Below are 18491 nucleotides of genomic sequence, written 5' to 3'. Positions count from 1 at the left end.
ACACTTGTTGTAGAACTGGAAAGCTTTTCTCCCTTGACAGGCTTTTTCGGAGTGTCGGCCTTTGCCGCCATCGAAAAAAACACATCGAATTTCCAGGATATGTTTTGATAGCCAGCCGAGAAGGTTTCATTTTACCATCTGCCATCTGATTGGTTGGGTTAATTGGATATCGACAGGTTGTAAAATATGTAAATTTTGGGGGCGGCAAACGAAAATGACTGGAATCGGGGCAGGCGGTTCCTCGCGGCAAAGCCGCTCGTTGACCCGGCTTCGCCGCGACTGTCGCTGTTCTCTCCCCATTTCACCCGCAGCTCCACCACTCGTTTTAGCCTGGCTTTCCCGCCCACCAAAACCGCCAGCTACGCAGGCTACAAAAATATCAGATAAAAAGAGTGCTCCTTTTAGCTGACGACATTTTCTGGCGGGAACTTTTTTTTGGCGCAAAATTTCAAGTAGCGCAACGCAATATCACGCAATCTTTCTGACTAAAACTATTCAGTTAGTTCAATCGCGAAGGGAGGGTAGGTTAAAAAATCGGTGAGGCGTACAATAAATGAGGCCACTAGTGCTAAACATAATTAACGCATCCCACGTAAATGCTCTGAAAAGCGTCTTGTTATTAATAGTATTTGTCCCACATTTTATGGGTATTATCTGTTGAAAGCGTAGTCGCGAATGAAACAGCATGTTTATTTTATAGAATTCTCCCTCTGTTTAAATGTTGCGTGATGACAGTTATTGGTGTAAGTTTAATTTTCATGCACAAATGGTTTACACAAGGAAAACGGCTTGAGTCCTTAAGAAATTTTTAGATAAGAAAATTTTGCAACTGGAAAGGATAGCTTATAAAGATCTCAGAAGAAGATTGCTTAACATTATTGTGAATAGAGCTACCAGGTTTGTATGAGCGGATACAAGGGTGTCTGTCTCTCGTCTGTACAGGGAGATTAACTTACGTGAAAAGACATTCAGGTCCTTATTCTCTTGTGCAAAAAATTGGGAAGTTGAGTTCAGTAGCACCGGGTGAACAATGTACTGATACACTGAGATCCTGCAGATTTAAAACCACATGCATGTCCAGAAACCTTGGAAGGTACCTGTAAATATTATTGTCTTACCTGTCACCCTTACAGATGTCCATGACCACCTGTATAGGTAGGGTGGTTTTCCCCCATTGATGGATGTCAAAATGGGGCTACTGAGAATACACCCTAAAGCCCAACTGCAAGGGAGATACAGTACCAAATAGATCCCGGGATGGCAAATCAACCATGGTTTTTCTATGTATGCAACAGCCATAATTTTCGAAGAAGACAATCTAAATTATCACCCCTTGATTACTAAAGTGTTTCTACAACTCGAGTATTAACCCAGCTGACCACATTACTCTGCAGTATAATTATGTCATCAGTACATGACAATATACATCAGAACTGTAACATATTGCAATATTTGTTTAATTGGTACATATTGTGTAACATAGTCAAGTGTAATTAGCATATTGTAAATTATGCAATTACTGCAGATTTTCACACACTTGCACAGCTAGTGTAATGACTGGCTGGAGTATTGCTGCGCCCTGCCTCTTTTATGTTTCAGTTCTCACCCCAGAGGTATGATAGACAAAATCTAAAATAATGAAAGATAACTTTACCTCTTTCTTTAAAATGATGACATTCATTACCAAACATACATACTGAATTCAAAAGTCAATATTTGTGGCTCACTTGGCAAAGTTGAAGAGCAAACTAACATCACCTCTCAACTTTTCACCATTTAGAAGAGATTGAAAAAGAAAAACCTGTTGTTGAGAGTATGATAGTAACATTTTAACTTAAGCAAAACAGAAAATTAGATCACCAGAACCTCCACAGTTTGTTGACTCCCAGTATGTAGTTGCTGTAAAGGGAGGAAATTCTACAGTGTACATAAATGAAAAAAATTGGGAAGGTAAAGTTAAAGTGGAATGGAGGAAGTCTTACTACCTCTCGCGAGTGTCAATTTCTGCAGGAGTAGGTCTAGCCCTGTGAACTGTGTCAGATCCAAATACAGTCAACTCTCTCGTAAGCGACAACCCTTGGTGCACGACAAAGTGGTCGCTTACAGGAGGTGGTCGCTTACGGGAGAGATCAACAAAATAAGCCTTAATGCTGGACTGATCAATTAATTACCAAAAAATATTACCCTAGCGGCTAAAATTAGGCAAATAGAAACTAATTTATTTGATTTTTTCACATCTATTCATTCTCCTGACGAAACTTTGTGTAACATTTTAGCACAGGTCATTGAAACAATTCCCATTTACCTACAGATCTAATTATAGTAATCTTCTCTGTCTATAAACTGTCAGTTGTCTGGGGTAGCGTCATTAAAAATTGAACTTTTGTTACTTCTGAGTAATTATTTACTCAGATCATACGTGAATATGTTGGGTGGTCGCTTACTGGAAACAGAAAACAAAAGAATATGTCAAATTTCTGGCCTAAAAAGTGGTCGCGGTCCCTTAGAAATTTGAGTGGTGGTCGCTTACGAGACAGCTCTTGAAACAGTATTTAACTGAGAAATAAAACGGTTGTTTACGAAGTGGTCGCTTATGGGAGGTGGTTGCTTACGAGAAGTGGTCGCTTTGAGAGAGTTGACTGTACTGATCCTCTCCAGGGTCAGCTAGTCGTTGGTTGCAGTATTTTCGTTGTTCGCTGCAGAATTTGCATCCGCGATCCCTCTTGATGACCAAACTTCAGGTAAAAAAGTGACCGAAACCTTCCTGTGATGTTTGGACGTCGAATAGCCAAATTGTTTGCGAATCCGCACAGATGCGCTGTCACATAAAATCGCTGCCATGTTTGTTTATCAAAAAAGTCCGTACTTAGTCTTGCTCGGCCAAATTTCTTAACTGGGGCGATCATGTCAACTCGGATCCAGGCCTCGCTGCTGGCACCCCCCTGGGCTGAGGTCTTGGGTACTCAAGGCTGAGGTCATTGATTTCCCATTTGGACAGACCCAGGCTGGTGAAAAACATTTTTTTTACCTTCTTACCTTTTAGAGTATTAAGCAAATTGATAGAGGAACAATAAAACAAAGGGTAAAGCTGTTGCAGATTTCATAGAATTTGCCAGCTTGCAACATAAGTTGAAAATATAGCAAAAAGAAACAAGCCATTCCCCTTTTTGAATTTTCCTTTTATCAAAGCGCTGCCTCTCGTTAGTGATTAGCCATGGGTGAATTCATGTTGGACTTGTAAGTATCATGCCTTATTTAGGTATAAAACATAAAACTTTTGTAAGAGTTTGAAATACCGTAAATGATCTAACAGACACCACCTCTTAAATAAACATCTCTTGTCTACCAAACTCCCCCACCCCCCACTGTTAAGTTTGTAAGAGACTCCAAAATACTAGGAAATAGCGAAATAGAACAAAATCAGCTTTTGTTCAGTTTCTTACTTGATTATGTTGTTCAGTTTCTTACTTGATTATGGAATGGGTGTTGACAGCCTGGTCACGGCTCTCTACAGATGTGATTGATAAATCGTTCAAGTCCTGTGCGTTGAATATCATAGTTGATGGCTCTAAAGATTCAGAAATTCTTTGCTTTAAGAAAGGTCAACTGCGTGAAGCAGGGAGCAGGACAGTTAGAGGCACAACTCTCCATGCTAAATGAGCCAAACCACCCAAACCCTTTCCAAGTCATTACTGACTCGTTCATTAATGATGCTACCGATGACAAGGCAACAACCCTGAACAAGGATTCTGACATCGACATTGAGATTTGAAGGAATGATATGGATCTATACATGGCCGAGGCGTACCAATGGGTGGACTTGATTGGATAGTCTGCTATTTTTAAACTATCTTGATACTTTTGCCTATTAAAGCATATTAGTTTTATTGAGCTTGTTACAGTTATGGGAATAAAGGCCTCCTATCTATTAACCCCCCTCCTTCCCCTTGGACCCCTAAAATTAAATAGATGCCTTGGGTGTCTATAAGATCATTCACAGTATTTGTAACGTAGACTTGACTTCAAATATATATGGTTTCAAATTCGAACCAAGCAAAGGTTAAACTGGAGAAATTTATCTTGTTTACGAGGACTATTTAATAGGATGAGATTGCAGAACCTGAAAGTATTTCTAATTAATGGAATGGTAATGAGTGTGGGAGATTATTTTCTTTCTAACATTATTATTACATGTCTGAGCATCTTCTCTTCAAACTACTTTCCAGTATCACAGCAAATCTTACCAGCCTCTCAGTACAATATGGATCAGTGTTTATCATGGTCACTTAATTCATAGCTATAGCCCAATTTATTTTGTATAAAAATGAAGTGATGTTTGGTCCCAAACAGTGTCCTTATCAGGCTTTGACTATATTTCCAAAACTTTTTATTATTTTTATTCTTTCGTTTCAGAGCTTAAGAAAGGTGAACTGTATGTGGAAAGGTTATTTATGGATAAGAGACAAGCAGACAATCAAGGGACACTTAAAAGCGTTCATATTGGAGGGAAACATGAATGCAAACAGTGTGGGAAGTGTTTTAGTCAAGCAAGGTACCTAAGGACACATGAAAGAGTCCATACTGGAGAGAAGCCTTATGAATGCAAACAGTGTGGCAAGTGTTTTAGTCAAGCAGGGTACCTAAGGACACATGAAAGAGTCCATACTGGAGAGAAGCCTTATAAATGGAAACAGTGTGGCAAGTGTTTTAGTCTAGCAGGGAACCTAAGAATGCATGAAAGAGTCCATACTGGAGAGAAGCCTTTTAAATGCAAACAGTGTGGCAAGTGTCTTAGTCAAGCAGGATCCTTAAGGGCACATGAAAGAGTCCATACTGGAGAGAAGCCTTATAAATGCAAACAGTGTGGCAAGTGTTTTAGTCTAGCAGGGAACCTAAGAATGCATGAAAGAGTCCATACTGGAGAGAAGCCTTTTAAATGCAAACAGTGTGGCAAGTGTCTTAGTCAAGCAGGATCCTTAAGGGCACATGAAAGAGTCCATACTGGAGAGAAGCCTTATGAATGCAAACAGTGTGGCAAGTGTTTTAGCGAAGCAGGAAACTTAAGGACACATGAAAGATTCCATACTGGAGAGAAGCCTTATGAATGCAAACAGTGTGGCAAGTGTTTTAGCCAAACAGGAGACTTAAGGAAACATGAAAGAGTCCATACTAGAGAGAAAGCTTCCAGATGTAAGTGGTACAGCAGGAGTTCTGGCCAATTGAGAAATCTAAGGCGGTGTAAAAATGCCCGCAAGGATGCTGGAATTTGTAGTAGAGATAACGAACTGACACAAACCCCTACTTTTCAAAAGCCTCAGTCAGACCATTGTCAAACACACATCTGTTGGATTTGTCAAGATGAGGTTAGCAGCGAGGCACTTCTTCTTGAACACTATGAAAATCACATGACAAGTGTTTAGCTTAAATTACTGCTCTACGAACGTTTATGTCAGACCTGTCTTTTTCGTGGCTGGGTGTGAGTTGAAAAATGCAAAATTTACTGGTTAAGGATTCGCTTCATTTGAATAGTGATAAAATAAGTGAGGAAATCATGAAGCTTCCAGTTACAAATTTTTAGTTTAACCTCGCTTTAGAGACACCCGCTTGATATGGACACTTGTTATTATGAGCTGAAGATCCAAACATTTTTCTGAAATTAACCCACTCATACAGGCATCTTGTTTATACAAACACTATTTAACTGTTCTGAAGGTATCCATCATAACAGGGTTTCACTGTACAGTTTATCACGAACAACAACTACAATGTCAACGGCTAAAAGAGGAGTGGAATACAATGACACCCTGTATTTGTGCTATCGCGAGTGATACCTACAGATATCCTTAGCCCGCATTTTTAGACACGTGAAAACTAAAAAACTGAAAACTTTCATGAACTTATAAGTTACTCAAATGCATGAAAATTACCCGTAATAATAAGGTGTCCACATTTACCGGGTGTTTTGGGGATATGTGTAAAGTTGATAAACGTATAAGAAATTGGAGGACTGCTTTTCGTGGAATTAAGGTGATGAAGTCTTGCGTGGAATTGTCGAACTCTGTATATAGTTTATGCTGTGAACAGTTTCAGTTTCTGTCTTTTAGAATTTGGGAGGGCGATGGGAGATTATAAAACATGGATCAAGAATTATCCACTGAGTGATTATTCCTGGAGGAAAATAACCAAGCCTTCTCACTTGCCTGAATATTTTTCGTTTAATGATGTGAAAAGAGTTTTAAAGTATATTTCGTTCGAGTTTGCTGCACAATAGCACCGTTGTTGTTGTTTAATGTCACCGTTGTAAACAAAACTAAACCATCGAATAGTCCGTATACAAAAATGGGTGACATTTTGACTTCATTGAAATTAGCCTCGCTAACCTCGTTCACGGTGAAATATTCTTTTTATTTTTGAACTCAATAACGAGGTTAGTGAGGCTAATTTGAATGCAAACAAAAGAATGTTAAAATGTCAGCTATTTTGCATAGGGTCTTTAAATGTTTAATAATGGTTAATTGTTCAGTTTGTATTTATTATAACGTGGAAATCGTTTAGAGAAAAGACACCCAACTCTCACATCCCTTTTTGTTATTGTTATTCATCCTTTTTGTTACTGTTATTGTTCATATTGGTAAAGGGTTTTTCAGTTGTTGTTGTTGTTATTGTTATTGACAAAGTAATTATTATTAAATATGGTGATTATCAGTAGAGCGAGGCGTATTTCTTTCCTGGGTAACAAAAGTACACGAATACATGGATTCAATTGTAACGAGTAAAACCCAAGTGAAGAGGGAGATCTGGAATGGCGCGAGCCAACAAATTTTTGCTCACGGTTAACATTAATTATAATCTGGAAGATTTCCTCCTCCTATATTGCTCGGTGCATCATTTTATTTATTTATTTATTTATTTATTTATCTATTTATTTATTTATTTATTTATTTATTTATTGGCATTTTCCATCCTCCGGGAAGTTTTTATCTAACTAAACTGTATCCAGGTATCTGGCAAGGCTTCATGTTCAGCCAGTAGGTTCCGACAGTCTGGTTGCGCATTTTGAGTTGTCAGTTGCGAACTCATCGATCGCTTCATTCAATGCTTAGGATAAATTAGCGACACTAATCAAGGAATCTGGTTTGGTTCTCTAGTATTCATAATACCCAAGTAATTAAAGAAGTTTTGAAAGTTCATCACGACACCACCGGACCTATATTTACTTTACGGGATCAGAAAAAACGCTTTTTCTTTGAACCACTTGCCATCCGTGTGCTGCTTCGAATTCTTGCCGAACGTAGTCGCACGTTACTGAAGAAATTTCTGACTCAGTAGCGTTCTCATGGTTGCTCGCAAACTGTCGTTTCGTAAGCTGTTGTTTACCTGCGGTGGGGAAGAGAATGGCGACAAGTCCGTGAGCGAAAACATCACATTTTACTGTTAGGGAGCCTGTTTGCAGTCAAGCTAGGGCTTCACATCTGGCCGTGGATAAAAACGAGGGGATTGAGCACGACAGAAAAGGGAAAATATAAACGATGGAAGATAAAAGAAATGAACAACTGAATAAAGGAAAAGAACAAACAAAGGTGCTCCATACCATTTTACCGAGCCTTCCTCTCCCTTTTTGTTGAAAAGCGACTTTGTTTTCGTTTTTGGAAAAACATGAGGTGCCATGTAGTAAGAGTCCGATCATGACGCTTCATTTCATTATTTGCAAATAACCCACCCCTCCTTCCTTTATTTTTTTCGTTCGTTCCTTCATTCATATTTTCATTTACTCATCAGTCGATAGAGGGAAAAGTGGGAGGGTCATTTTGGCACCTGACTGCTATACATTCGAGTAATTTCGCATACCCACTGGTACTGTAATGGTTCACATTGTTAAAAGAGTTTTCGCTTTCTGTGTTTGCCGTTGCTGTCATTGTTGTCCGCTAAGTAATTAAATATGGTGTTTATTAACATCTCCAACGGAACGATGCGTGTTTTCTCTTCACGGGTAACAAACGTGCACGAATGCATGGATGGAATTGTAAAAAGTGAAAACCAACTTGAGAGGGAGATCTGGAATGGCGCGAGCTAACACCTTTTGTACAATTTTCACTTGAGATCATTTTCCACCCTCTCCACCCCTATCATGTTGAGTTGTCCCTATCCCCTTTGACAATTTCTGTTCAGTTTTGAAAAAGAGAAAAGAAAACTTCTTTCGGATTGGGGCGATTCTTACTGAACGGAGTCGCAATTTGGGGGTGCAATGCCTTCAAGTGATGTGGGTCGCTATTATTGTCTCCGTTCAACGAAAGTTAAACGGATGTTGGGCAAATGTTGGATGAACGGAGTTTTCAAACGGTTTTAACGTTTTCAATAACAAATGAAATATCGAATCGATAACCTTATAGATAAAACTCTCTGAAAAGTCAATTTCCGCGAAAGAATGTCGGCACTAAAAAACAAACAAAAAACGCGCAAAAACATTTTGCCGTTTGTTACGGAATATCGCCCTTCTGTGCCTAACATAAAACCATTCAGATGAGTAAATGGCACTTGATAGAAAATCAGCCTCTGCTAAGAGAGATATACAAAGACCCTTCCCTACTTTCGTACAGAAAAGGGAGATTTTTGAAAGACGTACTCGTAAGAGCAAATTAGCTTTGAAGGTCATATTCTTCCTATCTCGACCAATAGGAGCCGTGTTTGGCCTGTCTTCATTATTTTATCAAACAAGCTCTTTCATCTTTCCCGCCATTTTGAATCTTGTTGAGTAAAACCAACAGCCGCTGACCACGAAAATCTATTTTCTCACTTTAGCTTTAATTAAGTTCGACTTCAGTAAGGTTCGACGTTTGAATCAACTGCCGAACTTAATTATTAGGGTCGACCTTAATAGGTATTAGGTTCGGCTCATGTAAAGTTCGACGTATGAACCGGGCCTAAGTCTGTACAGGGGTATAGTGTGAACAATGAGCAATAGTTGTGCGCTTCTTCCAGAGTGAATGCAACGTGTGAAGTTGGGCAACATGTTCTCTGAATGGCAGGTGATGGAGCGAGGAGTACCGCAAGGTGGTGTCGTAGGAACGATGTTTTTTAATGTTTTTTTATAAACGATTTGTTATTTACAAATGTAAACCGTGGAATGGAATAAATATATGGTGAACTCTATGTATCTGATACAAACCCAACGTTTTTGGAAGAACGTATTGTGAACGAGGTGAACACGGCCAACTTATGGTACTAATTCAACGGAATGGCAAATCCAAATAAATATCAAGGGATGTTAATAGAAAAAACCTACTACTATTTCTCGTTTCCAATAAAAAACTTAACAGAACCTTCCAGCATTACACTCAATAATGAACTTATTTTCAGGAAAAATGTGACCTCAGTTTGTAAGAAAGAAGTCCATAGAACTGAATATACAGGACTGCGCCAAGTAACAAAAAAAATATTAAAAAAGAAAGAAAGATAAACTAGTTTAAGAAAATGATATCGTTATTTTAACTAAGTACAGACCGGGGGGAGTGCTTGACCCGTGTTTGGGTATAGGGGTGCCACTGGGGGTTTTAAAGCCTGACCCCGTTTTAGGACAAAAAAATACCTACCCTGTGTGGGACGACGCCCTCTATTTCAAGACCCTATTTAGGACAAAGAACAACGTCTAGCTCTTGTTTTACGCAAGTGTTTATTGGCAATAGACTACATGTAAAGGCCCACTGTCACTTACCGGACGTGATGTTTCACGCATTGAAACGCGAACACCAATCACAAGCAGATAAAATAATACATTACCTTGAAGTGATGACGAAAATATCCCAAAATTTCGCATAAACAGCGGTGAACCTTAGGTGAAAACTTAATTGACGTAAAGTATTGTTCACTAAAAAAAATACAGACAAACTTCTCTGAATTCGGACTGCCAAATACTCGACGACAGTCTTGCAACCATGCTCTGTCTATAGGATGGGTCCAGGACAGACTGGCTTGAAATTATATACCCTGTTCAGGGCAGAGGGCCCAAAAACCATATCCTACTGATCCAGCGGCACGTCCCCGTATACCCCATATAGGGAAAAACCCCTCACCCAAACTCCCCTTATTACGGACAACCGCGGGACCGCGTGTCCTTAATAGTAAGAGTTCATAATAGTGAGAATTTATTTCATGCAAACGTCTGCCCGGCCGAATTTATTTTTGCCGGGGATTTAGTTGCTCTCCGTAAAATCGAGATATGCGTAATCGGCGACTAAGTGTCGCAAGGCGCCGAGAGTTGACTGAATTTGTTTCAGTTCGTGCATTCAAAATTCTTACTTTTCTCAGCGCTAATGTCACGGTCGAAAAAGTCTCGGCAACTTATCAAACTCGGTAAGTGTCTTTGGTGCGGATAAGTCAATCTTTGTTATCTTTCAATACTAAATTTGTTGACTTTCGAGAAACGGGCCCCTGGGTAGTAAGTAGCTATTGCAAGTGCGATAACATTTTTTCTTAAATTCCCTTTAACCGCCAATCCACTATAAAATTTACTTTCCCGGCTGTAGAACTGACGACCACTGACTCACTCCTCAGATCCAATTCACTGAAATCGCAAGTCCAGTCCACACACTTGAGCTGAGTAACCGCGTCTGTAGCTTCACTTCTTGTTTGTGATCGTTTGTGGTCGATGTTAGCTTGTGATCGAGAGGCAAAGAAGTAAAATTTCTTTTATTTGAAGGTAAGACAAGCTATTTTCAGTGTTTCTCAAACCTAAGTTATTTCTTTAGGTGTTAGGATCGATCAATAGAAACGAGCTAAGTGCAATTTCAACCGACGGATGATCGATAGAAAGTTTACAGAAAGTTTAGCCGCCAAGTTCGCCATCTTGAAAGTAGGGCATCGGGAAGATTCCGCGAGCTGATTTTGTTGTCGTATAATTTTGGCAAAGTCTGACTTCTGAAATATTCGCTTCCTATAAGCTGAAAGCGACATTGCCACAGGGCTTACGATGAGTTTTGGTCAAACTGCACAAATTATTTGAAAGAACCATTCCTCGAACACCGATAAACGTAACAACTTCACGCTGATTGAAGTGTGTCATTCAGAAATGGGTGACTCCGTTAGATTTTGTTGCCTGAAGGCTCTCTTTATTCCTTTGTGCATTCACTTCGGCAGCTGCCGAGAAAGTGGCAAATAAGGTCAGTTTTTTTTATGAGAGCCTATGCAGGAAGACCCTGAAGCGAATGCAAAAGACTGAAACAATAGCCAAATTAAGCGGTCTTGAGCCGCGAAGTTGTGGGCTTATCATTTTGTTCTTGGTATGTGAAGGAACTCCAAAGAATCACTGTGGAGTCTTTTGCAAGCTTTTAAAAAGAGATCCTACAGTGGTATTCACTGAATTAAACGTTTTTCTCGAAAAAGTCAAATTTTAGTTTCTTAAAAATGTATAATTATATTTTAGTTAAAAACCTGATCTGTGATTTTGAACACAGCCTTCTGTGACTTGAGCCTACAGCTAAAGCTTGTGTCTATACTTCCAAAGTAATGAGAATATACCTTTTGTATACAGCAATTGTTTAACTTTTTTACTTAAAAGGGAGAATGTGTAATGGATTGCTGTCACTGGAGGAGACTCCATTCAGTGAACTAGGCTTGTTTATTGTCTATTTCTTAGTTTGCGTTACAATAGCCTCCCACGCAGACGTTCTTAGGGGTTCGTCACGCGTTCCTGCCCCACGAACGTCTGCTGAAGCGAACAGCCACTTCCGTTCCTCGGCAAATTGCCTTTGTCTGAACAGACCAATCAGCATTGACTCATTGTGACAAGTAAAACCGATACTGCGAAACAACGGAAATCATCACCCAAGGAGATATTTTCGCTTCCGGACGTGCATATAGTTTATGCGATTGAAATTTTTCCTTCCACAACACCCTGCATTTTCTTCAGTGATTTCACTGAGAGAACCAGCAAGAATTCCAAGATTTGCCAATTTGTCTACCTGGTCTTTCATAAGATTTACAAGCGGTGAAACCACAACAACAATCAGTGACCAGCAGCTTCAAGAATTGAATCGTAAACCAACGATAGAGCTTGATAAATAAGTGACTTTCCATAACCAGTTGGAAGGTTTACGAACACATCAGTTTTCTTCTGTGCAAAATGCACTATGACTTCTCTTTGATACGCATTCAACTCCCTAATACCAAACGTTTGGCACACATAACCAAGAACCACATTTAAGTCCACCATCCTGTCTATGGAAATATTTTTAATATCAAACACGAGTTTACCCAAACTTGGGAAACGGCTCCTGATTGGTCCGCAGTCGACGAACGGAAGTGGCGGTTCGTTTCAGCAGACATTGGTGAGGCAGGAACGCATGACAAACCCCTAAGAACATCTGCGTGGGAGGCTAGCGTTACAAGTGATTGTTTTAAAAAAATGTCGATCCTGAAGCAGTGCATGGCGAGTCGATTTGATGATGATGATTAATTTCTCTGGCTTCCTCTGGGTACTTCCACAGGCAAGCTTACAGTTTTTTTTTTTTGAGTCAATAACAGGAAACAAAAGAGGTTCAAAATAAGACATAGAAGGAAACCTACAACAAAAGAAAACTATCTCACCCACTTCAAAGGGTTTATGATCTTTGGTAACATGCTGCATCCTTGGCAATTTTTTGACATAAGTAATAAGGGAAAACAATAGCTTGAATATCTGAATATCTAATAACCCCAAAATTTGGGGTACACACTTGATAAATTGTTGTCACGTTGTAATGAGGTTGATTTATAGGACATAGCAACAGCTGAAATATCAGGTGATATGTGACCTGGAAAGTGAAACGGACACTAACGCTTTACCGTTTATCGGAAAAATCCGTTTAACGTCCGTTTAAACGGATCGCACGAGCGTTTAAACGCTTTTCTTATCCGTTTTCTAAAATCTCTCATGCGTTTATCGATTTTGGTAAAACGTTTTAATGCTTGTCTTAACTGGTTAAAAAAAAAGAGCATCCGTTTAACGCTTTGGACAAAACGTTGCATATCTGTTTAACGTTTTGGACAAAACGTTTCTTATCCGTTTAAAAGAAACTAGTATCCATTTAAAGTTTAAGAAAAACGTTTGTTAAACGGTTAGTTTTTTCGTTTAAAGCAAATTACACGCTCACAACTCTCAACCAATCGTTCAAATAACCAAGCTCGTTGTCAGAGCAAACGAGTAGCGATATGGTCGCTGGAAACACAACGTATTTACCAATTTATGCCGACAATCTGACAGACTGGCGTCACTGACGCAGATTTGCATACACCAGGAAAGTTTCGGCCCAGATTTCAACTGCGTTGTTCATCAATATTCACTGGATGGAAATATCTCTGCAGAATCTTTTCCCTTTCTTCCAGAAATTTTTTTTGTGAAAGATTACATTGAAGAAATTACACATTTTGTGGCCGCGGTAAAATAATTTTCCGTGGGAAATAAATTCATCGAACACGGGGCTGCACGCCCGTTGTACATTTCGTTGTGCCAGAAATAGATTTCAACCGCAAACGAGCCTGTGGAAGTACGAAAACACCATGCTCATCAAAATAGTTGCCTCAAACTGCCGAGATTTCGTTTACTGGGATTATATTCTCCCATTTATTTGGATAACGGGCCTCTGGAACCAGGGTACGCGAAAAATAGGTTTTGCGCTTGCTGGTAATTGTCGGTGACTGCAAGACGGACGTGACCTCTCGTCCGCGAAGTCGCATGTTTTCGATATAATTTTTCAAGGCGTCAAGTCATGTGTGATTGTTTATAACTTTTTATCTACTCGCTGCTAGCTTGTCCAGCATGAAATGACAGAACTAAATGAGATACTAAAGATTTCCATTTAAAAGATTCCAGTGTTAACTGGTATTAACGTATTATAGTGAAATGTATTTTCAGTATTTGACAACAGTCGATCAAAATTATTAATTTTGTTTACTTTCGTTCGTTTCCTTGAGAACTTTTGAAACCGTTTGCTGATTATTATTAAAACGTTCAACGTTTTGAGCTCTCCGTTTATGATTGTTTAACAACTTTCTTCAACCGTTTAACGTTCTCAGCTTTCCGTTTAAAAAATTCTGCAACCGTTTAACATTTATGGCATTCCGTTTTTGGACTTTGGCCAACCGTTTAACGCTTTTATTTATCCGTTTAAACGGAACTGGAATCCGTTTAAACGCTTGTAACCGTTTACTATCCGTTTAACATCGTTTGCAATCCGTTTTTTTGCCCATTAAACGGAAAACCGTTAGTGTTCGTTTTCGCTTTCCAGGTCACACATATACTTAAGATTGATCGGATCATAAATAATAAACTGGTACAAATAATAGCCCACAGTTACAATTCCATTTTTTTTTTAACAGATCATAAGATAACGTAGTCCCTATAACGATAACACAACAACAAAAACTGAGAAGGCTGCCCTGGAGTGGGTGGGCGGGCAAATTTTTTATCACTAAGGCCTAACTGCAGACTGCTATAGCTTAATGTAAGTTGCTGTAGCCTGATGCTGTTCATGCTACAGCTAACATTGAATGAGAATATGGTTGACTAAGCCTTATCATATACAGATCTTGAAACATGTGTCCATATGATTGGCTAACCTTAATCTTGTGATTATCATGCTGCATACCTAGACTGTTAGGTCACTGGCTTGTGACCCACATGCACATTTCGTAACTAGTGATTAGCCTGATAGGTTGAGATATTAAAGGCCCCCAGGTCCCGCACCCTGTTGACAGGTTGTTGTCTAGACTTATATTAATAACGAGTTATCAATATTCACTTTAGGCAAGATTTCCGCACGGCCCCATACATCAATTATTATGTATACATTTTGCGACTCAAACTCTATTCATGCTTGTTTTTTGTGTAAGAGGGTTAGTATGACAGTGATGCATGTATAATAAATGTATGGGGCTGTGTGGAAATCTTTCCGAGTGTTAAATTGAGAATGATGTATTATTCAGTAAATAACAAGGTATACTCGGAAAAAAATCAGAGTGGTCCTATCAGGAGTCAAACCTAAGACCTTCCGATTACTAGTTCAGATGCTCTACCACTGAGCTACAGGAGACTGGTAGAAGCTAAGGCCATTAAACTAGGCACATGGGACAAACATCCTGTATACTACTAGGATTGGAATGCCATGTGTGGTATATGCGTAATGGAATAAATGCGATGGAATTTTTTTCCAAGTATTCCTTTTGTCACTTACTGAATAATACATCATTCTCATTTATTCACCATGCTTAAAAAATTCCATATTTGTCCCATGAACCTAGTTTAATGGCCTTAGCTCCCACGAGTCTCCTGTAGCCCAGTGGTAGAGCATCGGAACTAGAAATCAGAAGCTCTTAGGTTTGGACTCTTGATAGGAGCACTCAGCTTTTTTTTCCAAGTATGCCAGCCCTGTGTCACTTACTGAATAATACATCTACTCATTTATTTACAAGGTTAAAAAATTACAGTGCATTTATTCCACAACAGAGTAATTGTTTATAAAGCTGGATGAATATTGTAATGTTGCTTTCAAAAGTATGTTTTTTGGCTATATGATGCTAAAAAGAGGTGTAATTGCTCTGTTAATATTTGTGATAAAAATATTATGATACTTGACTCATACTTGTATGATTACAAAAAAACCTAACCTCAAGTATCACATTAGAAAAATTGAGTGTGAGCCAGCATAACACATGTAGTGCTTTTGATTTTCTTGTTCTTATCTCACATTAGTTCCCAATAATTATTGTAAAATAAGTACAAGGATAAGGCGACACATGCATGCGTAGTGCTGCCAAGTTGCTGTCAGTCTTTATGCTTATGCTCTTCTCACACTGGTTTTCACTTGTGGCCAGGTTTAATTCAAGAAATTGGTCATTTATGCCTGTTCAGAGGTTTTAGAGGGTTTTTGTACAAATATATATAGGGAGCTCAAATATTTCAACTTTGCACGTAGAATGAAACCATTGAGCAATAAATAAGTGCTGCCTTATGTCAGCATTGTAAAATCATAGTCTTTCATAGAACATGGAACAGAGTGTTCAGCCAACAGATATTTTCTGTCTCAAACAATGATTGCCTGAAAACGTTCTCAATTTCCGAAATCATTCTCCAATGATTACCTGAAAAAGCAAACAAACAATGATTGCCTGAAAGCTTGTTCTTAATTTCCAAAATCATTGTCCAATGGATGTGCAAACAAAATATATTATTCCGATGTCATAACATTATTGTATTGTTTTGTATATAATTTGGTCACTTCATATGAGAATATATCCTCTCTTAATGTGCTATAGGATGATCCTGGCTTTAGATACTGAAATTATCTGCACGGGCTTTAGACCATTGTAATGTTTCATTGCACAGGCTTTCCATGCCCACTAAAACACTTTGAAAGGACAAATAAATTTGTTAAGATTTCCAGTCAATAATGATTATAATGAATTTGTATAGTGCTTGCGGGGGTACTTACATGATACCTGTGTGACTTTCATTCCGGTACGAGTTCACTCCGGTTCCCTCTTGTGGCTCTGTATTCGTTTATATGATACCAGCACAAAATCTCACACCGGAGAGAGTCAAGCCAGTGCGAATTCACTCACGTTACTAAAGAGGAGTGAGATTTGTATTCCAGTATGAAAACTCAAATTGCGATGTCATGTAAAGGTGGTATGACTGTTCGTCCCAGTATGAAATCACTCTCCCGGGAGTCTGGAACAGATAGCATATGCATAGTCTTCAACATCCAATCCAACATGTGAATGGGGAATGAAATCTCATCCCTTCATGTAAACACGATATGAGATAACAATGTCATATCGGTGTGAAACTTATACCGCTGTGAATTTTCACATGTAAGCACCTCCTAATTCTGTAGGTTCATAGTGCTTTACAAACATTGATTAGCTAATCTAACCCTCACTAGACCAGGATTGTATTTTGTCTTTTAGGACTGGAGGTGAGGGGGTGCACGTCCCCAATTCCCTTTATTTAGTAATCTTCATTTGCCTTATATGACACAATACTTTACACCACTTACAGTGCTTACAATACTTACAATACCTTCACTAGGTCCCATCGGTTACAATACTAACAATATTAATTTTATAATGCTGACGGTACTCACAAGACTCCCCTCCCATCTTATAACTATGTGACAATGATACTTGAGTATGGATAGTACATCCACAGAATAAGGTCTGATGTTTCCTTTGACCTCTGATCCCCCCTCCCACCTGACAGCTCTTAAATTTACAGGGAAACCAAAACTAAAATTTACCGAATGCAGACTTTTTACTAATACATCTATCAAATCTTCTGCCTGGTCCTTTAAGAAATGTGATAAAACCCTGGTTGGATAATGAAAGACCATTTAATTTTGGAGGGACATTATTTTGTCCTCTTAAAAAAAGAATGACTGAGGTCTATTGTACTCAAGGCCAAGGGCAATGATTTTCCCTTGTGGACTGACCTAGATCAATTAATAGCATTTTGCTTTATTTAATAATTTTTATTTGCCAATATATGACACAATACTAAACACCACTTACAATACCTACACTTGTTCCTGTCTGTTACAATACTAACAATATTCACAATGCTTACAGTACTCACAAGACTCCCCTCCCCCCTTATAACTCTGTGACAATGACACTTGGAGTATGAAAAGTGCATCCAAAGATGTTTCCTTTATAACTTCTTATCCCCTTCCCACCTGAAAACTCTTAAATTCACCGAGAAACCAAAACTTAATTTTTTTCACTAAATGCAGCTATCAAATCTTAAGCCTGGTCCTTTTACAAATGTGTGATAAAACCCTGCTGGTCTAGAGAAAGACCATTTCATTTTGAAGGGACATTTCTGTTCTAAAGAACGAAAGAATTACTGAGATCTAGAGTATCTTAAATGAACTGATAGATGCCCAGCATCTATTTAATTTAGGGGTCCAAGGGGAAGGGGGGCGTTTAATAGATAGGAGGGGCTTATTTTCATAACTGTAACATGCTTACATGGCTCTCTGAAAGAGTATTTTTATGAAAGGGATTCCGTGTTTAAATAAATAAAGATAAAGATAATGCTTAACGAAACTAATATGCTTTCTACAAAAATATCAAGAGAGTATTCAAATAGCAGACTATCCAGTCCGTCCATTGGTACGTCTTGGCCGTCTAAAGATCCACGCCTTTCTTTCGAATCTGAATGTCATGTTCAGGGTCATTCTGTTGGTCATTGTTAGCCTCTTCTATGTCTGAGTCAGTAATGACTTGGAAAGGGTTTGGGAGGTGCCTCTAACTGCACCCCTTCTGCTTCACTCAGGTGACCTTACTTCAAGCAATGACTTGGACATTGGAGAGGCTAACAATGACAGCACAATGACACGAGTAAGGCTTCTCACATCAACTTTGAGATTTAAAAGAAATGGAAGGGATCTCTAGATGGCCTAGACATAACAATGGATGGACTGGGTAGTCTACTATTTATAAACGGGCTTGTCCCGCAA

The 18491-nt window shown here is 38.9% G+C and overlaps 2 protein-coding genes and 1 pseudogene across 3 annotated transcripts in view; 2 read left to right on the top strand and 1 right to left on the bottom strand.

Moving 5' to 3' along the window:
- LOC146460135 (uncharacterized) overlaps positions 1 to 6710 on the top strand; it is a 47013-nt gene extending 40303 nt beyond the window's left edge. Inside the window, exon 6 of the mRNA XM_085088450.1 lies at positions 4513 to 6710. Coding sequence (XP_084944576.1) covers positions 4513 to 5420 — 908 coding nt within the window. The 3' untranslated portion in view covers positions 5421 to 6710. The remainder of the gene's footprint in view (positions 1 to 4512) is intronic.
- Positions 1 to 18491, bottom strand: part of LOC146460115 (uncharacterized) — a 457503-nt gene that overhangs the window by 165442 nt on the left and 273570 nt on the right. The window lies entirely within an intron of this gene.
- Positions 10672 to 18491, top strand: part of LOC146460134 (uncharacterized) — a 32412-nt pseudogene continuing 24592 nt past the window's right edge. Inside the window, exon 1 of the transcript XR_014857695.1 lies at positions 10672 to 10696. The product of XR_014857695.1 is annotated as an uncharacterized LOC146460134 (transcript). The remainder of the gene's footprint in view (positions 10697 to 18491) is intronic.

Source organism: Pavona decussata, unplaced genomic scaffold (assembly GCF_977016875.1).
Source record: "Pavona decussata unplaced genomic scaffold, jaPavDecu1.1 SCAFFOLD_214, whole genome shotgun sequence".
NCBI classification, from domain to species: domain Eukaryota; kingdom Metazoa; phylum Cnidaria; class Anthozoa; order Scleractinia; family Agariciidae; genus Pavona; species Pavona decussata.
Note: the sequence above shows the minus strand (reverse complement) of the source record. Positions and strands in the feature narration are given on the sequence as shown.